Source organism: Chlamydotis macqueenii, chromosome 8, assembly GCF_036417535.1.
Source record: "Chlamydotis macqueenii isolate bChlMac1 chromosome 8, bChlMac1.mat, whole genome shotgun sequence".
NCBI lineage: Eukaryota > Metazoa > Chordata > Aves > Otidiformes > Otididae > Chlamydotis > Chlamydotis macqueenii.
The window spans coordinates 15,034,111-15,050,889 of NC_141563.1; the positions used below are offsets into that span (position 1 = coordinate 15,034,111).

The 16,779-nt window shown below is 56.7% G+C and overlaps 2 protein-coding genes and 1 long non-coding RNA gene across 3 annotated transcripts; 1 reads left to right on the plus strand and 2 right to left on the minus strand.

The window, feature by feature from the left end:
* Positions 1–3: 3 nt before the first annotated feature.
* PRDX6 (peroxiredoxin 6) lies at positions 4–9,123 on the plus strand. The gene is made up of 5 exons (XM_086753238.1): positions 4–153; positions 2,243–2,399; positions 6,562–6,708; positions 7,328–7,474; positions 8,399–9,123. The coding sequence occupies exons 1-5, from the start codon at positions 62–64 to the stop codon at positions 8,528–8,530; spliced, it is 675 nt and encodes a 224-aa protein (XP_086609364.1). The 5' UTR covers positions 4–61; the 3' UTR covers positions 8,531–9,123.
* LOC147599942 (uncharacterized) lies at positions 2,790–6,548 on the minus strand. Its single transcript, XR_015259182.1, has 2 exons — positions 4,736–6,548; positions 2,790–3,957 (listed from the first exon to the last, which is right to left on the minus strand). It is a non-coding gene; the product is annotated as an uncharacterized LOC147599942 (long non-coding RNA).
* A 5,129-nt stretch (positions 9,124–14,252) lies between the features above and the next one.
* FAM78B (family with sequence similarity 78 member B) lies at positions 14,253–16,460 on the minus strand. Its single transcript, XM_086753239.1, has 2 exons — positions 16,181–16,460; positions 14,253–15,163 (listed from the first exon to the last, which is right to left on the minus strand). The coding sequence occupies exons 1-2, from the start codon at positions 16,441–16,443 to the stop codon at positions 14,641–14,643; spliced, it is 786 nt and encodes a 261-aa protein (XP_086609365.1). The 5' UTR covers positions 16,444–16,460; the 3' UTR covers positions 14,253–14,640.
* Between the last annotated feature and the right edge of the window lie 319 nt (positions 16,461–16,779).

Sequence of the window (16,779 nt, forward strand, 5' to 3'; positions counted from 1 at the left end):
CGGCGGCAGCCCCGGTGGCGAGCGGCGCGGCGCGGAGCGGAGCGGAGCGGGGGGCGCAGCCATGCCGGGCCTGCTGCTGGGCGACGAGGCGCCCAACTTCGAAGCGGAGACCACGCAGGGCCGCATCCGTTTCCACGACTTCCTGGGAGACTCGTGAGCACCGGGGCGGGCGGCGGCACCGGCCAGCACCCCCATGGGCACGGTCACCCCGGGGGCTGGTTGCCGAGCCGGGCCGGGCCGGGCCGGGTCCCGGAGCGCCGAGGGCGAGGGGTTTCCTTTCCGGATGAACACGGCGGTGAATTCTGCGTGCGAGCCTGGCTGGACCCCGAGGGGCTGGGCGGGGGGAGCCGTGCAGGCCGCGTCACTGCCACGGGCGTGTTGGGCCAGTCCGTTTTATGCCAAATCCGTGGGATTTTTTCCCGCCCAGGCACAGCGGCAGCCCCTCACGGTTGTGCTCGGGGGGCGAGGGAGGCCGCCGGACACCGCCGTTTCCCAGGGCAGCGCGGCGGGGAGGCACATCCAGGCCCCTCCGAGCGGGCAGGGCCGCCTCTCCCCGTCTCCCCCACCCCCTCCTGCGGGCGGCAGCGCCAGAGCGGGGCCGAGCCCTCGGGGAGAGGCGCTCTGGAAACGGCGGAGCCCGAGGAGGGGCAAAGCCAGGCTCGCCAGGGCAGCGCTTAGTCCAGGCCAGTCACGGAGGCCAGCTGCTCTGTCACGCACGTCCCCTGTGAGTGAGCCCGGGCTTGCGAGGGTGTGTGATGGAGCAGCGGCGAAGGGCTCTGGTGTGTGATCGAGCAGCGGCAAAGAGCTCTGGTCCCGTTTGAACCCAGCATGGAAAGCTGCGTGCCTTCAGGGGCTGTTTCCCACAAAGCCTGTTGCTCCATTTCTGGCAGGAGTGGGAGGCTGCTGGCACAGCGCGTTTGGGACTCACTCCCGGCCGCGCTTGGCAGCCTTGAATCGCTGTTTGAGTTCGCTTCTGTCAGTGTTGTGAGCTTGGGCAAATGGGGAAAAAGGAACCCTCTTAGTGAGAAAGTAAGCTGCAGGGCTTCTTAAAACTGGCTGTTCCAGCCTGATCACCCCCATGACAGCTTTCTTTGACAGCTTCTACTCGGTTGTTTGCTGGCTTTTTATTCAAGTAGCATACTTATTGTATAAAGAGACTCGTAGCACCAGTGGCCGGTAGCTGCCCTGTAGCTTCATGGCGAGCTATAGCGATCGCACGGCTCTGGCAGAGCTGCAGGGTGTTCTCTTCATCCCTCCAGCTCCCTTCCTAAATCTCTAAGGCAGGACTTACCCCAGCTGCTGTGGTATGTGGCTGTATTTACTGAGCCCTGGTAGCCTGGTGAAGAGCAGTGCGGTAAGACCTGTGAATTTTGAGCTCAGAAATGGTGCAACAAATCCCTGGCAGAGAATTTTAAGGCGGGGGGAGCTTTGCTTTAGCCTCTGGAAACTCCTGAGAGGCTGGGAGCTGTTTTGCCATAAGCCTGACTCGCTGCTGGACTGCATTGCTGACAAACTCTGTGCCCCAGTTGCCTTGGCTGTAAAGTGGGGTCTCTGGCACTTGCCTGCTCTAAAGATCACAAAATCTGCTGATGGGAAGCGGTGGGCAAAAGCAAGGTGGCACTATCGTTATAACTGTAGCCGTAACGTGATGTTGGCTTCTGGCATGCCCCATTAGTTGATTAATTCTTATTTTTTCATGAAGTATGTTTGGCGGCTCATGGCAGCAGTTGGGTTAAGGTTTGATCCTATCTCCTTTTAAGTTGCATGATCTACGTGGGTGTTTCTCCTCACGGTGGTTGATGAGGTGTACAGGATAGTGAATAGCCTTGTAAATCGCTAATGATCTCTGCAGTAATGTGGCCAGCAGGTTGGCATCTGCACGCCCTTGGATGCATGGTGTCTGAGGTACAAAGCGTACATGTGGCTACCCCAAACTTCCTCACGCGGCACAGTGTCGATCTCCACATCAGGAACTGTGGGCTACTCCAGCATCCCCTGGAGGATACTGGAGGGAGAAGGAGACCAAGGCACAGGGAGTTTCTCAGGGCACAGTGAACAAGGGTGTCATGAAAGCTTCTAGCGACAGGGAAGGAAGAATTCCCAGGTCAGGATTTCCACTTAGCAAAGAGATGAGTTGTTCCTGCAGTAGTCTCCATGCAGTGCTGTCAGTACAGCTTTTTGTCTGCAGTACAAACTGAAACGACTTCTTGCCCTAACACCATCTCCTGCTCTCTTCTTTCAGATGGGGCATCCTCTTCTCCCACCCTCGAGACTTCACACCCGTCTGCACCACAGAGCTTGGCCGGGCGGCGAAGCTGGCGGCCGAGTTCAGCAAGCGCAACGTGAAGATGATCGCCCTCTCCATTGACAGCGTTCAAGACCACCTCTCCTGGAGCAAGGTACAGGGCATGGGGAGGCGCAAAAGGGGCTCACGTTGCTGCCTTGCTCTGAAGGCCAGAGGAAAAGCCCACACAGAACAGAGCACAGGCTTGGAACTACATATCTGCTGAGGATAACATCATAAGACATTTGAATCCCAAAGCACTTCGGGCAGGAGCTGCTAAAATGCAGAGCAGGAACAGGAAGGTCTGCTCCATCTTCATGGAGCACAAAGTCCAGGGCACTCTATGCACTGACACTTTGAAACAAGAAGAAAACAGTACTACTGCTCTCTCACCCATACCTGAAAGGGCAAAACGTACGTGAAGGTGGTGGCAAAAGCTCAGAGGAAGGTGGTCTATCCGCAGACCCTCAAAAAGTTCTGTAATAAAACAGGAAAGGAGACATCAGAAGTGAACAGGCAGTCTTCAAAGGTTGCAATTCATGCCCGGGCAGGGAAAAGAAAACAGAACAAACAGGAGCACGTTAAACATAAAACCACAAATAGGAGAATGTTAAATATAAAACCATTGTGAGTGAGTATAAAAAAAGATGGGAACGAAATAGCTTGCTGAAGGAACATAAAAGGAACTAATGAAAAGCTTCAAACGCAGCCTCAGCAATGGTGCGCTGCCAGAGAGTGTGACTCCAGGGCTTACAGGTGGTAGGGGTGTAAAATGAGCATTTCAGACAGGTAGGGCTAGAGTGTAAAAATCCCTGGGTGCTCATTTTACATCCCTACCACGTGTAATTACCTGCCTCTTCCTTTATTCTTAGAATTGAGAATGTTCTCACACATTTTCCAGGGGTGAGACATGCATGCAATAAGAGGCAGTAAAGGTGAGAAATTTCCACACTCAAATATTGTTTCATGTCTGGCTTTAGAAATTGCCTAACTGCCTTATTGCTTAAATTGACCTTTGTACCTGAGCGGTGCATGGCCGATGTCCCACCAAGCCTGAGAAGGGCCTGGAAAAAACAGCGTACACATCCCACACCAGTTAATGAGGTTTCTGTGCCGGTCAAACTGTCTGAAACCACCAGTCAAATTAGCAGATAACGTCCCATTAAAAATAACAGAAAGTTTGGGTTGTGCTTTTGTAAGGGAGTCTCATCTCCTGGTTGGCTAAAGCCCTTTGAATAACCATAGGGTATTGTTGACTTTTACAAAGTCCTTGAATTTCCAAGAAGCTTTTCAACAACATCAGCTTTGTGAAGGGCAGGCTCGTTTCCGCAGGGAGACAGGAGGAACCAATGAGTTGTGTTGGAGAAGGGAAGCAGCAAACTCCCTTGAGACTCTGCAGGGACATGTGGGGTTCAGCATACTTGAGTGAGCTGGAAAGGAGGTGAACAACGAGCTGACTTTGCTGATGCTATGGAATCATTCAGCACAACCTTGGGTAAAGCCAAGAGAAGTTGCAGAGCGGCCTCTCGGCACTGACTGGTGGGAGGCAGAGTAGCACCTTTGGAAATCCTTCCAGAACAAGTGTGGAGAAAGGCAGAGGGCAGCGGTCCAAGTTGCGGTGAGCTTTCCGTCAGGCTGCAAGAGATGGTGGTTTGGAAATGTCAGCTCAGCACCTGTCAAAAGGGAAACCATGAAAGCCCTCCAGAGCAAAAGATCCAATTGGTGAGGACAAATCCATAGCAGACTGGAGTCTTCATGCAGCCTGTGTTTGCAGTTGCCCATCTGGCAGACTACAGGGGAACAAAAAAGTGCGGAGGGGGAACAAAGCTGCCTGCAGTTTGGGGCAGGTTTACTTCAGTGCAGAGCAACTGGGGCTCTTTAGCCTGGGAGTGGGAGGACACGTCAGGCTGCAACACTGTGAGCAGTGCTGGAAGCGTGGAGGAGCAATGAACACAGCTTGTGTGCATCGTGGAGGACATAAGAGAGGGGACAGGGATGTGATTGCTTTGCTCTTGGACCTTGTGATCCTTTTCCTTTGTCCTTGACAAAGCAGAGAAGAGCTTTAGATAATCTGGAGAGCCAAAGAGCTGAACTAGGAAGGCGACTGTTAGGGTCTGTCGCAAGTCTGAGACCAGGGACAGTGCCCCAGGGGTTCTCCAGCCCAGCCGTGGGGAGGGAGTGGGGAAGAGAGCTTAACAGAGATCCCAAGCCTGGGCAGAAGCTGCCTGTCTGGACAAAGGCAGTCTGCATTAAATGCTAGGTTGGGATCTAGAAACTGCAGCTTCCTTCACTAAATCTTAACTTGGAGAGAAGTCCTAGGAGCGAGCAAAACTTTGGGCAGGCCGAAGACGTCACTGCTCTTCTTGGCCGTCCCTAGCCAAGACCCAAGGGCTTGGTCCAGAGCTCGGAACAAACCTGTGGCTCAGCCAGAGATTAATCCCACTCTCCTACCTCCCCAGTCTGTGCACTGCTGCTCCAAGGACTGCTTATGCAGGGTTGAGATGTGCTGTGCATGTCGGAGGAGGTTTCGGTGCTCTTTTTGTCCACTGATGCCTTCACTGTGGTGAGTAGGGGTGAATAAATCACTGCAGCGATGTCTGGTTTCAGCTGGGACTCTGGAGAGAAAAATAATTCATAGGGGAATACGTGAGTCGCGAGTTTCCTATTGCAAAATAGGGTGGGGTTTGTGAGGCTGTTTGGGCAGAGATCCTCAGGTCATGAAATTACGTGCATTTTGGCATGAGTTACAGTCTGTAGGATTTGGATGTTTCTTCTCAGAAACCTTCTTCATCCTCCGTCCCCCACTCTGAAGAGAAGAGGTGTCCATGTGTCACTGTCTGACCATCTACGTCCTCTTGTGACTCTGTGCGGCATTCAGAAGCATTTCATCTGGGCTGGCCTCTCTGGCTCTGCTTTCCTTCCCCGCTCTGCTTTGACAAGGCAGGAGAACAGAACCAATTCCTTCCTTCCAAGGCAGGCCTGGCCACAACCCAGCTGAGATAAATAGCCCCTTTTTGCAGGGCACTGCCCACTCAGGAAGCCCTGGGGAGAAAACAAGCGAAGACAAAAGCTGGAAAGGAAACGTCCTGCCACGTGTGCACCACTTGACCTGCTTGCAGCATCCTGAGCAGCTGGGGCAGGGTTACAGCCCCTTATGTCACCACCATCAGCCTAGGAGGGCTGAGGAGCGCTGCAAGGCCTGCCTGCTCTTGCTGCTTCTGGTGTGCTCCAAGCAGCAGCGGGCAGTGCCAAGAGACAGCATTTCCAACCCTGCCCGCCCCGAGCTCCCCCTGAGCAGGACTCAGCCTGTTCCCCCACATTCAAAGCCCAGGGAATGTGGAGAGACTTGCACATTCCAATTATCAGCTCAGCTGATAACGCACCACAGTGGTGCGCAGGAGGCTTGCGTCAGCGCTGGAGTCAGTTTTGTCCCCTTGTAGCATAAAGAGGATGGGAGGAACAGGCAGCTCCGTTCTGGTGCAGAAACCTTGAATTAAACTTGTTTTAATGCTGGCAGCTGCTCTGTTTGTGCTGCCTTGAGAAGGCTCCTCCTAGCCATGCTCTGGCTCAGCATGACCTGCACGGGTGGTACTGCAAACTACAAGGAAACTGGAATGCTTTGCCATTGTTTGTTTTTGGCATGCTTGATTTTCTCTTCTGTCCCACAGTTCAGAAAGGAGCGTGCGGTGTCCCAGCACCTGCACTCTGACTGTTTCTTAAGAGCGTAGTCCAGTTCAGGTCTGACACCAACACATCTGTCAGTAGTGCTAGATCACTCGCTGGAAGAGGGTTGGAAGAAGGACACCTCCATTCCTGGAGAAAGGTGGATAAATCTGCCCGTGTCACCAGCACAGGCAGGATTTCCCTATTTCCCCGTACCCACTCCTGGGCAAAGCACAGAGACAGCTGGTCCATGGGCAGTTCCAGAGGTGAGCGGCAGGGTATGAGCATAGACAGCCTACCAACTAATCTCTAGGAACAAGGCAGAGTCTGGCCTGGCACGCAGGTTTCTCATTTGTCACCTGGTTTCTGGAAGCAGAGAAACTGCATGGGAGGCCATGAGCCCCTGGCTGTGCTGTCCCAGCCTGAGACCTCGGGGCCAAGCAAGTCACAAGCTCCTGCAGAGTAGCTGCTGAACATGTTTCTGCATGGCCCCTCTGCAGGAGCTTGCCACACACACGTAAAGCCTGCCTGGAGGTCTCCCTGCTTGGCCTCTGTCTCCTGTGGGGGTACCCACAACAGGGAGCATGAGCGTGCCAATGGTTTTGTCTCTGCAGGACATCAACGCGTACAATGGGGAACAGCCCGAGGAGAAACTCCCCTTCCCCATCATTGCTGATGCGAACCGGGAGCTGGCTGTCAAGCTGGGCATGCTGGACCCGGATGAGCGGGACAAGGACGGCATGCCCCTGACTGCTCGTGTGGTGGGTACCTGGCCCTGAAGCGCCACTAGCCTGGCAGCCTTCTCAGCAGTAGGCATCGCCTGCCATCCTGCCCTGTGTCTGTGGGGTGGTCTTGAAGATGGGGGCAGCTTACCTGGATGGACATGACCATCTTCAGGAGAGAGGTTGACTTCCTTGGGTTAGATCCATGGGTTGTGGTGCAGGAAGAGGCTGGGCAGCACTGGCCTGCTGGCAACAGCTCCATCTTGCTTTTGCCACCAGCTCATTGGATTGTGCCTGTCCTAACACAGAGAGGACGAAAGTGCTTGATCTGCTGGACTTTCCCTCTCCCCTGCCATGCTTGCATTAGAAGGGCAGAAGTCAAGGGGAAGAAACATTTCAAATTGCAAAACAAGCTGGCATTGGAAACAGCAGTTCCCAGAGCACACACTGTTCCCTGAGCACACACTGTGTTCTCTGTGCCCAAGTATCAGTTGTTGCTCTAGGAGTTTCCCACCATGGCATCTCACCTGTCCTGACACCTGCAATCAAGCAGGCCACCTCCCAGGAAATGGAGGAATAGCAAGGCTGAGCAGATCCATCAGGGCAGTTGGACAAACATCTTCTGCGCAGCCCCTGACTCTTGTCTCTCTGTGCTCAGGTGTTCGTTTTTGGCCCAGATAAGAAGCTGAAACTCTCCATCCTGTACCCAGCCACCACCGGAAGAAACTTTGATGAGATCCTGAGAGTGGTGGACTCCCTGCAGCTGACAGCATACAAGAAGGTCGCTACCCCTGTGGACTGGAAGGTGAGGAGCGGAGCAAAGCTCACAACCAGGCACTGAAAATGTGCATTGAAACATCAACCAGTGTCCCTTGGAGGAGGATCCACGGGGTGGGGAAAGCTGTTGAGGTCCTGGGATATAAGTTAAATCCCAGCCCAGGGCTGTTGCAGTTTGGTGTCAGCCATAGGAACCTCCCTTCCCTCCCCTTGGTCCCTGTGTGCCAGCGGGTACTGGGCTTGGCTCTTCTGGTTATCAGTACTTGGCTTTTGGCCAAGGCAGGTCCTGCCCTCGTTGTCTGCAATAAGGAAGGGCATTACCAGGTGTCAGCATGCCAAAGTACGCTCAAAGCCAGCGAAGCAGCAAGCATGGGGCACTCCGCCCTGGGCCTGCTCACTGCTCTCTGCCTTTGAGCCACTAAGGGCCAGTATGGGCACGGCTCCACTTTACCCAGCGCGTACACAGCCGAGTCCTGTCCTTGTGGAAAATTACCAGTTGAAGGTGCTTAGTTGTGGCCATCTGTGTGGGGCCAGCTCACGCACCAGCCCACCTCCCAGGGCAGCACACCTTCCCCCAGGGCTTGGCACACCAAGGGGGAGCCAGCACCACCTGTCTGGGAACGCCTGAGCAACAGAAATGGATGAGCAGACTCGGACAAGCTGTGCTCCCTCCTGCATTGCAGAGGCCCAAATTCCCCTCTTGGTACTCCCTGTTCCCATGGGAGTGCTGTGGGATGCCGTTGGCAGGGCTGGCAGATGGCACAGCTCTCCCTTTTGACATCAGCCACACCTCCTGGCATAGCTCCCCCTCAGTCCTCACTGCCCGCTCCGAGCAGCGCTGCAGGGGAAGCGCCTGGGGCGCTGCGGCTGAGTGTTCGCGGGGAGGCAGTGTCACCTGTGTCCAAGCCTGCCAGCTCCTCTGCTGCCCTCACAGTTCCTGTTTTCTCCCCAGCCTGGTGACAGCGTCATGGTCGTGCCCACCTTACCTGATGATGAAGCCAAGAAGCTCTTTCCCAAAGGAATCTTCACGAAGGACCTCCCTTCAGGCAAGAAGTACCTGCGTTACACCCCGCAACCGGAGTGAGCGGGCCTGCCCGTCCATCCCGCCAGGCTGCAGGTCGTTCGGCATTGGGAGCCTTCCCCGTGCCCAGCTCCTGCCTCCCTGACACCGCGCAATCAGCAGCCTTGTACCGTCACACTCACTGGTGGTGCATCATAATACTAAACCAATCCTCCCCATCCCTTTCATCCTCCACATCCCCTCAAAACTAAAACCTTGGGTGTTTTCTTGCCTTGAATCAGCCCCGCGAGCAAGAGGATAGCAGAGCAGTGGAGGCTCCAGGGCTTGTGCTGTGGAGTCTCTCCTGGTTGGGCACCAGAGGAGCTTTTCCGAGAGGCATGGTGAGAAGCATGGTGTCAGCAGCCAAGCCCCGGAGAGGTGTCCTGCTGGGCTCACACACCTCCCATCAGGGAGGTTCGGGGGCTCCAAACTGCTGGGTGCCTTTTGGAGCAGCTGTCACTAACACATTAGCACCTTTGTCTGGTCCCTTGTGTAGGGGAGGAGCTGCAGAGCCAAATCTCTCACTTCTTACTGCTTTCTCATCTCTTGCTAGAAGTTGATTATTCTCAGGTTTTATGGAAGAGGGAATAGAGCAAATAAACTGATCTTCAGTACTACCTGCGGTATCCCTCATCTGCCTCTGCTGGTGTCCACAGAACCCTGCGCAATTTACTTTGTTCCCTAAGCCGTGCAGCCGGCATGTGTGCCCATGCTGATGGGTGGGTGGCAGCGGTACAGACTGCCCTTGGTTTTGCTCTGTAAATAAGGCACTTTGGAAGCACGGGTTGTCTCAGGGCACATCATTTCAGACAAGGCGGTGGGGCCCAGGGCAGCCATACTGCTCCTGCTTTGCGGCAGAGCCTTGGTGGGAGGGAAGGAGATGTCAGCTCAGGGAACATGCCTCAGCCCAGCCTGCTGTTAGCTGCGGGGTGGGGGGTCCCACCCCGCCTCCCAGGGCATGAGCGGGCATGGTACAAACCATGCAAACTCCTCCCTGCTCTCCCAGACCTACACCTCGGGGATCTGTCAAGAGATGAGCGATGATTTAGTATAACGCTAGGAAAGAAACCCGCTCACCACATAGCTCGTAGGCTGGCTGCCAGCATCTCCCAGTGCCCAGCACAATCGGCAAGACTCAAAAAAATGAGCAGCTGTTAAAGAAATTGGCTGGCTCAGGGAACAAATGTACCCCGCAGCAAGCAAGGACTAGTTAGGGTTGATGCTCATGGTAAACAATGCACTGAGCTACTCTTGCAGCATCCTGCAGGGTCTAATCCTGGGGCAGCAGCCGCACCCACCTGGGACATGGCCCGTCAGTCCACGGACAACATCCAGATCCGCCAGCTCCTCCCAGCACCCGTCGCTGTCCTCCACCTCTGCACGCAGGCCTGAGGACACCCGCAAACACAGCTGCGTTGCAGAGAACTCCCTCTTTCATTATCAAAAAAGAAAAGAGGGTTTATATTTGTATTTAATTGCCTCCAGGAACTCTACAGGGAATATTGGTATTTTTCCCCGTGCGACTTTTAAATGAACCTTCATTACAAAGTTTGGCATTATCCCCACTATTTTTACTATAAGAAGAAAAACCCTGATATCTGGGGTGACTCTTGTTTCCCCACTCACCCTTTCACTCTGCAAGAAGCAGGAAGCAGATCTGCAATTCCAAAGGGGAAAACATCTCTTGTGTGTAGACTTTTCAGCCTTACCAAGCTTGGCACCTTCCCTAGTTCCCCACAACTGAGCTCCTGGGGTTCTTGCCACTTCCCCGGCACACACCCTTCACCTTGATCTGATTTCCTAAGGAGAGAGGGGCTGTCTGTCCCCACCCCGAGCCTTCCAGCCGACTACCCCATTTCTGGAAGGCACAAAGCAGCCCGAAGACATGGCCCGATGGCAACCTTTGTGCAAAGAGGCTGCTCTGAGCATCCCCAGGGAAGGGGCGCTCAGGGTGAGCACAACCTCTCTGGGACACCAAAGAAGCCACCTGCAAGTCGGGACAAGGGGAAATGACTCCTGTCACCAGACTCAGGGGGCTTAAAGCCAGTGAGAGCAGCTGCTGGTCCCTCCGCCAAGCCAGGCAGGGGCTGGCGGCCAAAAGCCCGTGAATTCCTGCGTGCTCTCCACTGCCGCCATGGCCCCAGAGATGCAAGCCAACCAGATGGACTCAAGCAAACACAGGGTTTGGTTCCAGTACAGCTCGAGTGGTTTTCTTTTAATCCCAGAGAAGTGAAATGCAACATTTGTTCGAGTTGGTAATAACATCCAGCGACAGAAGTCCAAGCCCCCTACTCAGTAAAGTCATTTGTGTTTAAGGCACTCTGCAAAACCAGCTTTCCTCTCCTCCTTCTGATTTTCCCCACGCGGCAGCAGAATACCTGGTTTGGTCTTTTCTCCATAGCAACACCCACATGTCCTGGCTCTTCTCACCATCTCCGGGAATTGGCAACAGCAAATCCAGCAGGAGCTGAACAGAGGAACGCCGGGAGGCCGGGCCAATAAATACGGACGGGCGCTGGAGAGAGCACAGTGCCCGGGGAGGGGGTACAAGGGCTTTGAGCTTCTGCAGGAAGGGGACAGGCACGGGGTGTCATCCCTGCAGGCATCAGCGTGATTCCCCTTCCTTTCTCCCCACCTTGGCTCCAAAAGGGGATGGGAGCGCAGGGGCCCGTGAACATCCCTCCACAGTGGCGCTCCCAAACGTGCGGCAGCACCCCAAAATACAGGAGGCTGGGTGAGGGGGGAAACCCAGCCGCCCCTGCCGTGCAGCAGAAGTGACCCCCCTCGACTTCCAGCCGTCAATAAATACCAATAAATAACTTAAATAAACCTTAAATAAATAAATAATAAATAAATAAGTGACCCGAGGACAGGGATGGAGGGGAAGGAGCACCCCGAGGTTCAGGGCATGGGGGGAGCGAGTAGGTGGGCATTTCCATGACCTGCCCCTCCCTGAGATAACGGGGTGCTGGTACAAAAGGGGGGCGCAAGGAAGGGCTCCTGCTCAGGGTTCCCATCAGTACGGCTGCGGGCCGCGAGCTGAACCCAGACTCTTGTGCAGGAGCTCTCACCTGCCGCCTCCCTCCCTCCTTTCCCTCCGGTTCGCTTCAGCATCATGAGCCCTGCACCCGGCTCCACTGGCCGGTGCCACCCAACTCGGGCAGACACTCGCCCAGTGCCCCCACTCAAACATGAAAACACGGATTTTTGTAAACATGCAAAATGCCTGCAAATTTTTGCAAACATTGTTTGCAATTATTTTTTGCAAACAATTTTTGCAAACTTTTTTTTTTCCCCACAACGGGGTAATGCCCGCAAAGACAACCCACGCATCAAACTCAGTGCATCAAATCCAGCCGTCAGAGAAGGAGCGGGCACAGGAGCCCAGCAGAAGCCTGGGGGGATGAACACAGGCACGGCCCCGGGGCTCAGCCAGAGCCTGCCTGCAGGCTGGAGCAGCCCTGGGAGCTCAGGCACACGGCTGTGGCCAGGCACCGGGCACCCCCCCCCCGGGGGATGCTTCAGACACGCGTGGACAGGAACGGCGGCTGCTGCTGACTCAGTGTGGAGCTGAGTGATGTGGCCAGCACATCTTAAAAGACGGCAACAAATTCAACAGCATCTCCCTGCACCAGCATCCCCGCTCTCCCAGCCGGCTGGCACCACTGGCAGTGCCGCAGCAGCTCCCGGGGACTGCACAGCCGGCATGCAGCCCAAGTGCAGGCCTCGCCCTTCCCTGCGGAATTTGGGGAGCTGGCTCACACAGCCTCTCTGGATGCAGCTGCATGGCAACCCATTTGTCAGGGAACCCCCTCCTCTGTTTTTTCAGCTCCAGTGCTGACAGCGACATTTCTGTCCCACTGGGTCAAAAATATACATATCTGCCTTATTTCAAACCAAAAGGTACTTACCCTCCTCCTCCTCCTCCCCCAAATCTTAAGGAACACTATATTTAAAGTTTATAACCCCCTTCCACGCTCTTTTTGAATAACGTAACATCAGCGATGGCAAAAGCTGACGTCAGTCCTGTACCAGCACAAAACCACAGGCAGAGTCTCACAAGAGCAGGACATCTTCCCACGCTGACAAGCTCCCAGTAGAAGCTGCACTCCAGAAAACAGCAAACCAAAGCTCAGAGCCCCTTCTCCCTCCAAACCTTTCACCCCCAGCAAAACCCAGACATAGGCACCAAAAGCAGCAGGTTCCCAGCTCGCCCTGAGGCTGAGCGGGAGGAGCAAGACCGCCGACCCCAGCAAGGGGAAGTGTGCGTCAAGGCGTCAAAATGCCAAAGGAAAAATAAAGAAAGAATCCAATCAGCAGCAAATGCTACTGAGAATAAATAGCATGGGGATTTTACAGGGATTTTTAGCCTAATATGACTGGGGAGCCCCTTCGCCAGCAGGGACTAGGGTGCACATCCCGTCCTGGAAAAGCACAAGCTGCGGCTGAAGCTTTGCAGGAGCTTGGCTGCGCTGAGGAGCGATGCCGCAGGGATGTGCCAGCACACGGAAACGGAGCAAAGCAGCTCTGGGCTGGGTGCCTCAACAGCCAGGCTGAGGTCAGCGCTGCTAATACCACAGGAAACGCTCTGCATGGAAGCGCCGAACACGGCGACCCTCCCCAGGCTCTCCTGGCAGCAGGACAGAAGATGGGACCTTCCCAGCTGGACTTACTCGCACCCCCAGAGGGGCATGGTGTGAAGGCAGGGGTGCGAGATGGAGAAGCTGCAGGGCTGGCACTGGGCAGCAGATGGAGCAGAGAAAGCAGCAAAAGCTGTAACCATCTGCCCCTCAAGGGCGAGATATTGGGAACTGCAGCTGGCAGCCCACAGCACCGCACCACCCTGCAGACCAGACCATGCCAGCCATGCGGGCAGGGAGGGGCGAGGAGAAAGGCAAATAAAACCCCCTGTTACCCTCCGAGCACCTGTAGCAGCAGGAGGCAGCACCCAGGCAGCACGCTCATCTCCTCCTTCCCAGGCAAACCCAGGCCTGCCCTGCGCAGCCTCTGCTCACATCCCTGCCTCCGACGCACAGAGAGGAGACCCCCCATCCCTGCAGAGCCCGGGGAGGTACCGCAAGGTGTGCCATCCCCTCCACCGGCGTCCCTGCCAGTTGCCACCCTGCTCCATGAGCGGCTGAGGAGGAGGAGGGTCTACACACGAGCCAGCATTTGTGTGAAAAACGAGCAAGCACACAGCTTCTCGCGAGGGACTTGGGTCTGCAGTGGAAGCGTGCGAGTCCCGGGGTACCTCCAGGCTGATGTGGGTACCCCACACACACAGCCACCGAGCGCCTGGGCTGGGTGAACGGGCATCGCTCCCGATTTCTCACTCGGCTGAGAGAATCGGTTCTGCTTCTGTAAGAGAAGGGTCGGTGGGATTTGAGGGTGGGGGGAGGTTGAGGAACTGCAAAGATTTAGTGCACCTTAAAACGAAAGGACATCTAACCTGCCCTTAGATCTCACTCCAAGAAGGAAAAGAGCTATGGCATCTCCTACACTCACAACTACTCCAAACACACCCAGACGCATGCAAAACGTGTCCCGCTTCCCCCTTGGCTGCGGAAAACCCCTCCCGGGCAGCAGCAACAGTCGGCACTGGGCTCCAGCTCCGCACCCTGGCACTGCCAGCTCGCACTCTGCTCCCGGGCCCTCCTGCCCAGTCCCAACAGGCAGGGCAAGGGGTCGATTATCGATCCAAAATGCATAGGTATAGACACCGCACAGACGCCCGTGCCCCGGCGGGAAGGGTCACCGCAGGAGCCCTCCGTGTCCAGCAGGCACGGTCTTCACTTCTACCTCCAGTTGGGTGGAAAGCAGCATTCGCCACAGGCACGGTTCAAGCGCACTCACGGTCCTTGCGTTGCCCTGCAAGGAAAGACAAGTCGTTTAGGTCAGACAGCCTCTTTGCCAGCCGCAAGCCCATGAAGTACTCGATTCCGCTTCCTGGGAAATCCTCCAGCTCAGCGATCCCTCTTCCGCTCCACCACACCAGCCAGGCTCTCTTTCTGACTCAGGAGGAGCCACATTTCCAGCCACAGCTACAAAGGCAGGAGAACCTCAGAGGTCTGCTTTGGCTCGGAAACCCCGTTCGTTTGCAGCAGGTCCTCACGCACGCGCGCCCCGGCGCCACTCTACTTGGGAGGTATCACGACTATAGGCTGGCCTCGCTTGGGTCTCCACATGAGGACTTGGGCATCGTTGGCATTGGGTTTCACTAGTGCGTTTGGTGGGATGGGTTCCATCCTGCTGAGGATCCGGGGCTGCTCCTGCTGAGTCCTTCCCACCAGCCGCGCCCGCTGCCCCAGCAGCTGCATGGGATCAACCTCAATGTCCACTCGCATCCTCCACTTTATTGTCTGCAAGATTATCTTCTCCTTGGTGGTGGTGTTCATGGCCACCAGCCACGTAGTAAAGCTCTGGTCCCTTTTAATCCTGGTCAGCAGCGGCACGTTATTGTTGCTCACAGGGACAGCCCACGTCACGCTGGGGTAGAAGTTGTCGTTCATGCTCACCGAGAACCTGGAGATCTTGTTAGTGGGCCCGACCAGGGTCACAGTTTCCGTGGTGTTTCCGTACCAGGGGTAGCTCACGCCATCTGAATCGCTGATGGCTTTTACTCTTCCTTCTCGCAGGTCGGGCAGCTCCCAGCTTGACCTAGTGAAGGAGAAGAGAAAGGCCAACTTAGCAGGGAAATGGCAGCGACAGCACCCAGCAACGGACAGGGAGGCAAGCAGCGTGGGGACCCTCTCCTTGCCTGCAGCAAGCTCTCAAGGACCTCCTTCAAGAACAAATTCAGCTTTGCCGAGTCCTTCATGGCGAGCTGAAGCCTTTGCTCTTCTAGCACAAGACTAGTTTAATTAACCTGCAATCAAACCAACTGGACCAAAACTCATTACTCACTCTCTCTGGGGCCACTCTCTCCTCAACCAGCTCCTCCTGGGAGAACAGCCTTTCCCATCTGCCAGCTGCTGCACCGCGACCACAGCACCGGCCAAGCACGTCAGCAGCCCCCTCCTGCAATACACGTCTGTGATTTTTATGCCTCAACATACAGGCGCCTGCACAGAAGCACGTACAATAACTGAATACCACAGTTACGCCTGCCGCTGGTGCAATGAAATCCCTGCAATATGGCTGGGAGGGGGGAATTCCAGCCCAAATCTTGGCTGCTGACCACGTTAGCAACACCGCGTGGCTACGGCAAGGGAAACGATCACCACGTGGCAATTACGAGCGAGGAGCTTTGGCAAAACCTCCCACTGAATCCAACCTCTGGCTACCAACACATCTGGGCTCCGGAGCAGCCTGCGAGCAGCTGGGGACACCCGGCCTCCGACCCCCTGCACGAGAGACGACCCCTGCTCTCTCCAACATCCCCAAGCGCCCCATGCAAACGGATCTGCCACGACACAAGGCAGGCAGCACGAGGACCCTCTTGCGGGCTGTGGGACGGAGCCCTCCAGCCATCTGCGGGGGTGCCGGTGACCCCCCGCGCACGCAGCGGACACGGGGAGCAACACGGGGCAGGCGTCGAGCCGGGGTGCCCCGAACCCAGCCCAGTGCCGCTGCAGGGCCTCCGCGTCCCCGTTCCCGTAGCGCCCGGCGCTGGGCCCAGTCCCCCCAGCCCAGCCCGGCCCGGCCCGGCCCGGCCCGGCCCGGGGCGGTGCTCACACGCCGAGGTCGCTGTAGGTGTTGTAGAACTCCATGTGGTTGCAGGCCTGGATCCAGCCCACCACCCAGGTGTGCCGCCGGGCGATGGGCGGCATGAGGACGCGGGCCGAGGCGCGGAAGTAGGGCGTGCGGTACCGCAGCACCACCGGCGAGCTCTCCTCGATGGCGGTGGCCGCCGGCTCGATGGTGGCCGACACGTCCGACACCACGATCTGCTCCCGACGAACCCGCGCCTTGCAGGCCACGCTCTGCAGGCACCCCATCGCCGCCGCCGCCGGGCCGCCGTCACCCGCCGCCGCCGAGCCGCGGGGCCGGGGGGGCGGCCCGTCTCCCCCCCGCCGCCGCCGCCGCCGCCACCCGCCCGCCGGGCATCGCCGCCCGCGCACCGGCGCCGGCAGGGCGAAGGCGCCGCCGCCGCCGCGACTCTTGCGGCCCTCGCCGGCTGCCGTACGCCGGCCGGGGCGGGCACGTGCGCAGAGGGGAGGAGGCGGGGGGATCCCCGCCCCGGAGCGCGGCGGGAGGGAGGGACCTCCCAGCCGCCAGGGGGCGCCCCAGCGCCGCCTCGCAGCGTCCCGGCTCCACGGCAACCGGCTGCGTCA

Bases quoted from the DNA above. Each gene is read 5' to 3' on its own strand.
- PRDX6 (XM_086753238.1), top strand. From the start codon at position 62: ATGCCGGGCCTGCTGCTGGGCGACGAGGCGCCCAACTTCGAAGCGGAG. The intron at 154-2,242 runs GTGAGCACCGGG...CTCTTCTTTCAG, and splicing joins CACGACTTCCTGGGAGACTC to ATGGGGCATCCTCTTCTCCC. The intron at 6,709-7,327 runs GTGGGTACCTGG...CTCTGTGCTCAG, and splicing joins TGCCCCTGACTGCTCGTGTG to GTGTTCGTTTTTGGCCCAGA.
- FAM78B (XM_086753239.1), bottom strand. From the start codon at position 16,443: ATGGGGTGCCTGCAGAGCGTGGCCTGCAAGGCGCGGGTTCGTCGGGAG. The intron at 15,164-16,180 runs GTGAGCACCGCC...CTCCTTCACTAG, and splicing joins ACCTACAGCGACCTCGGCGT to GTCAAGCTGGGAGCTGCCCG.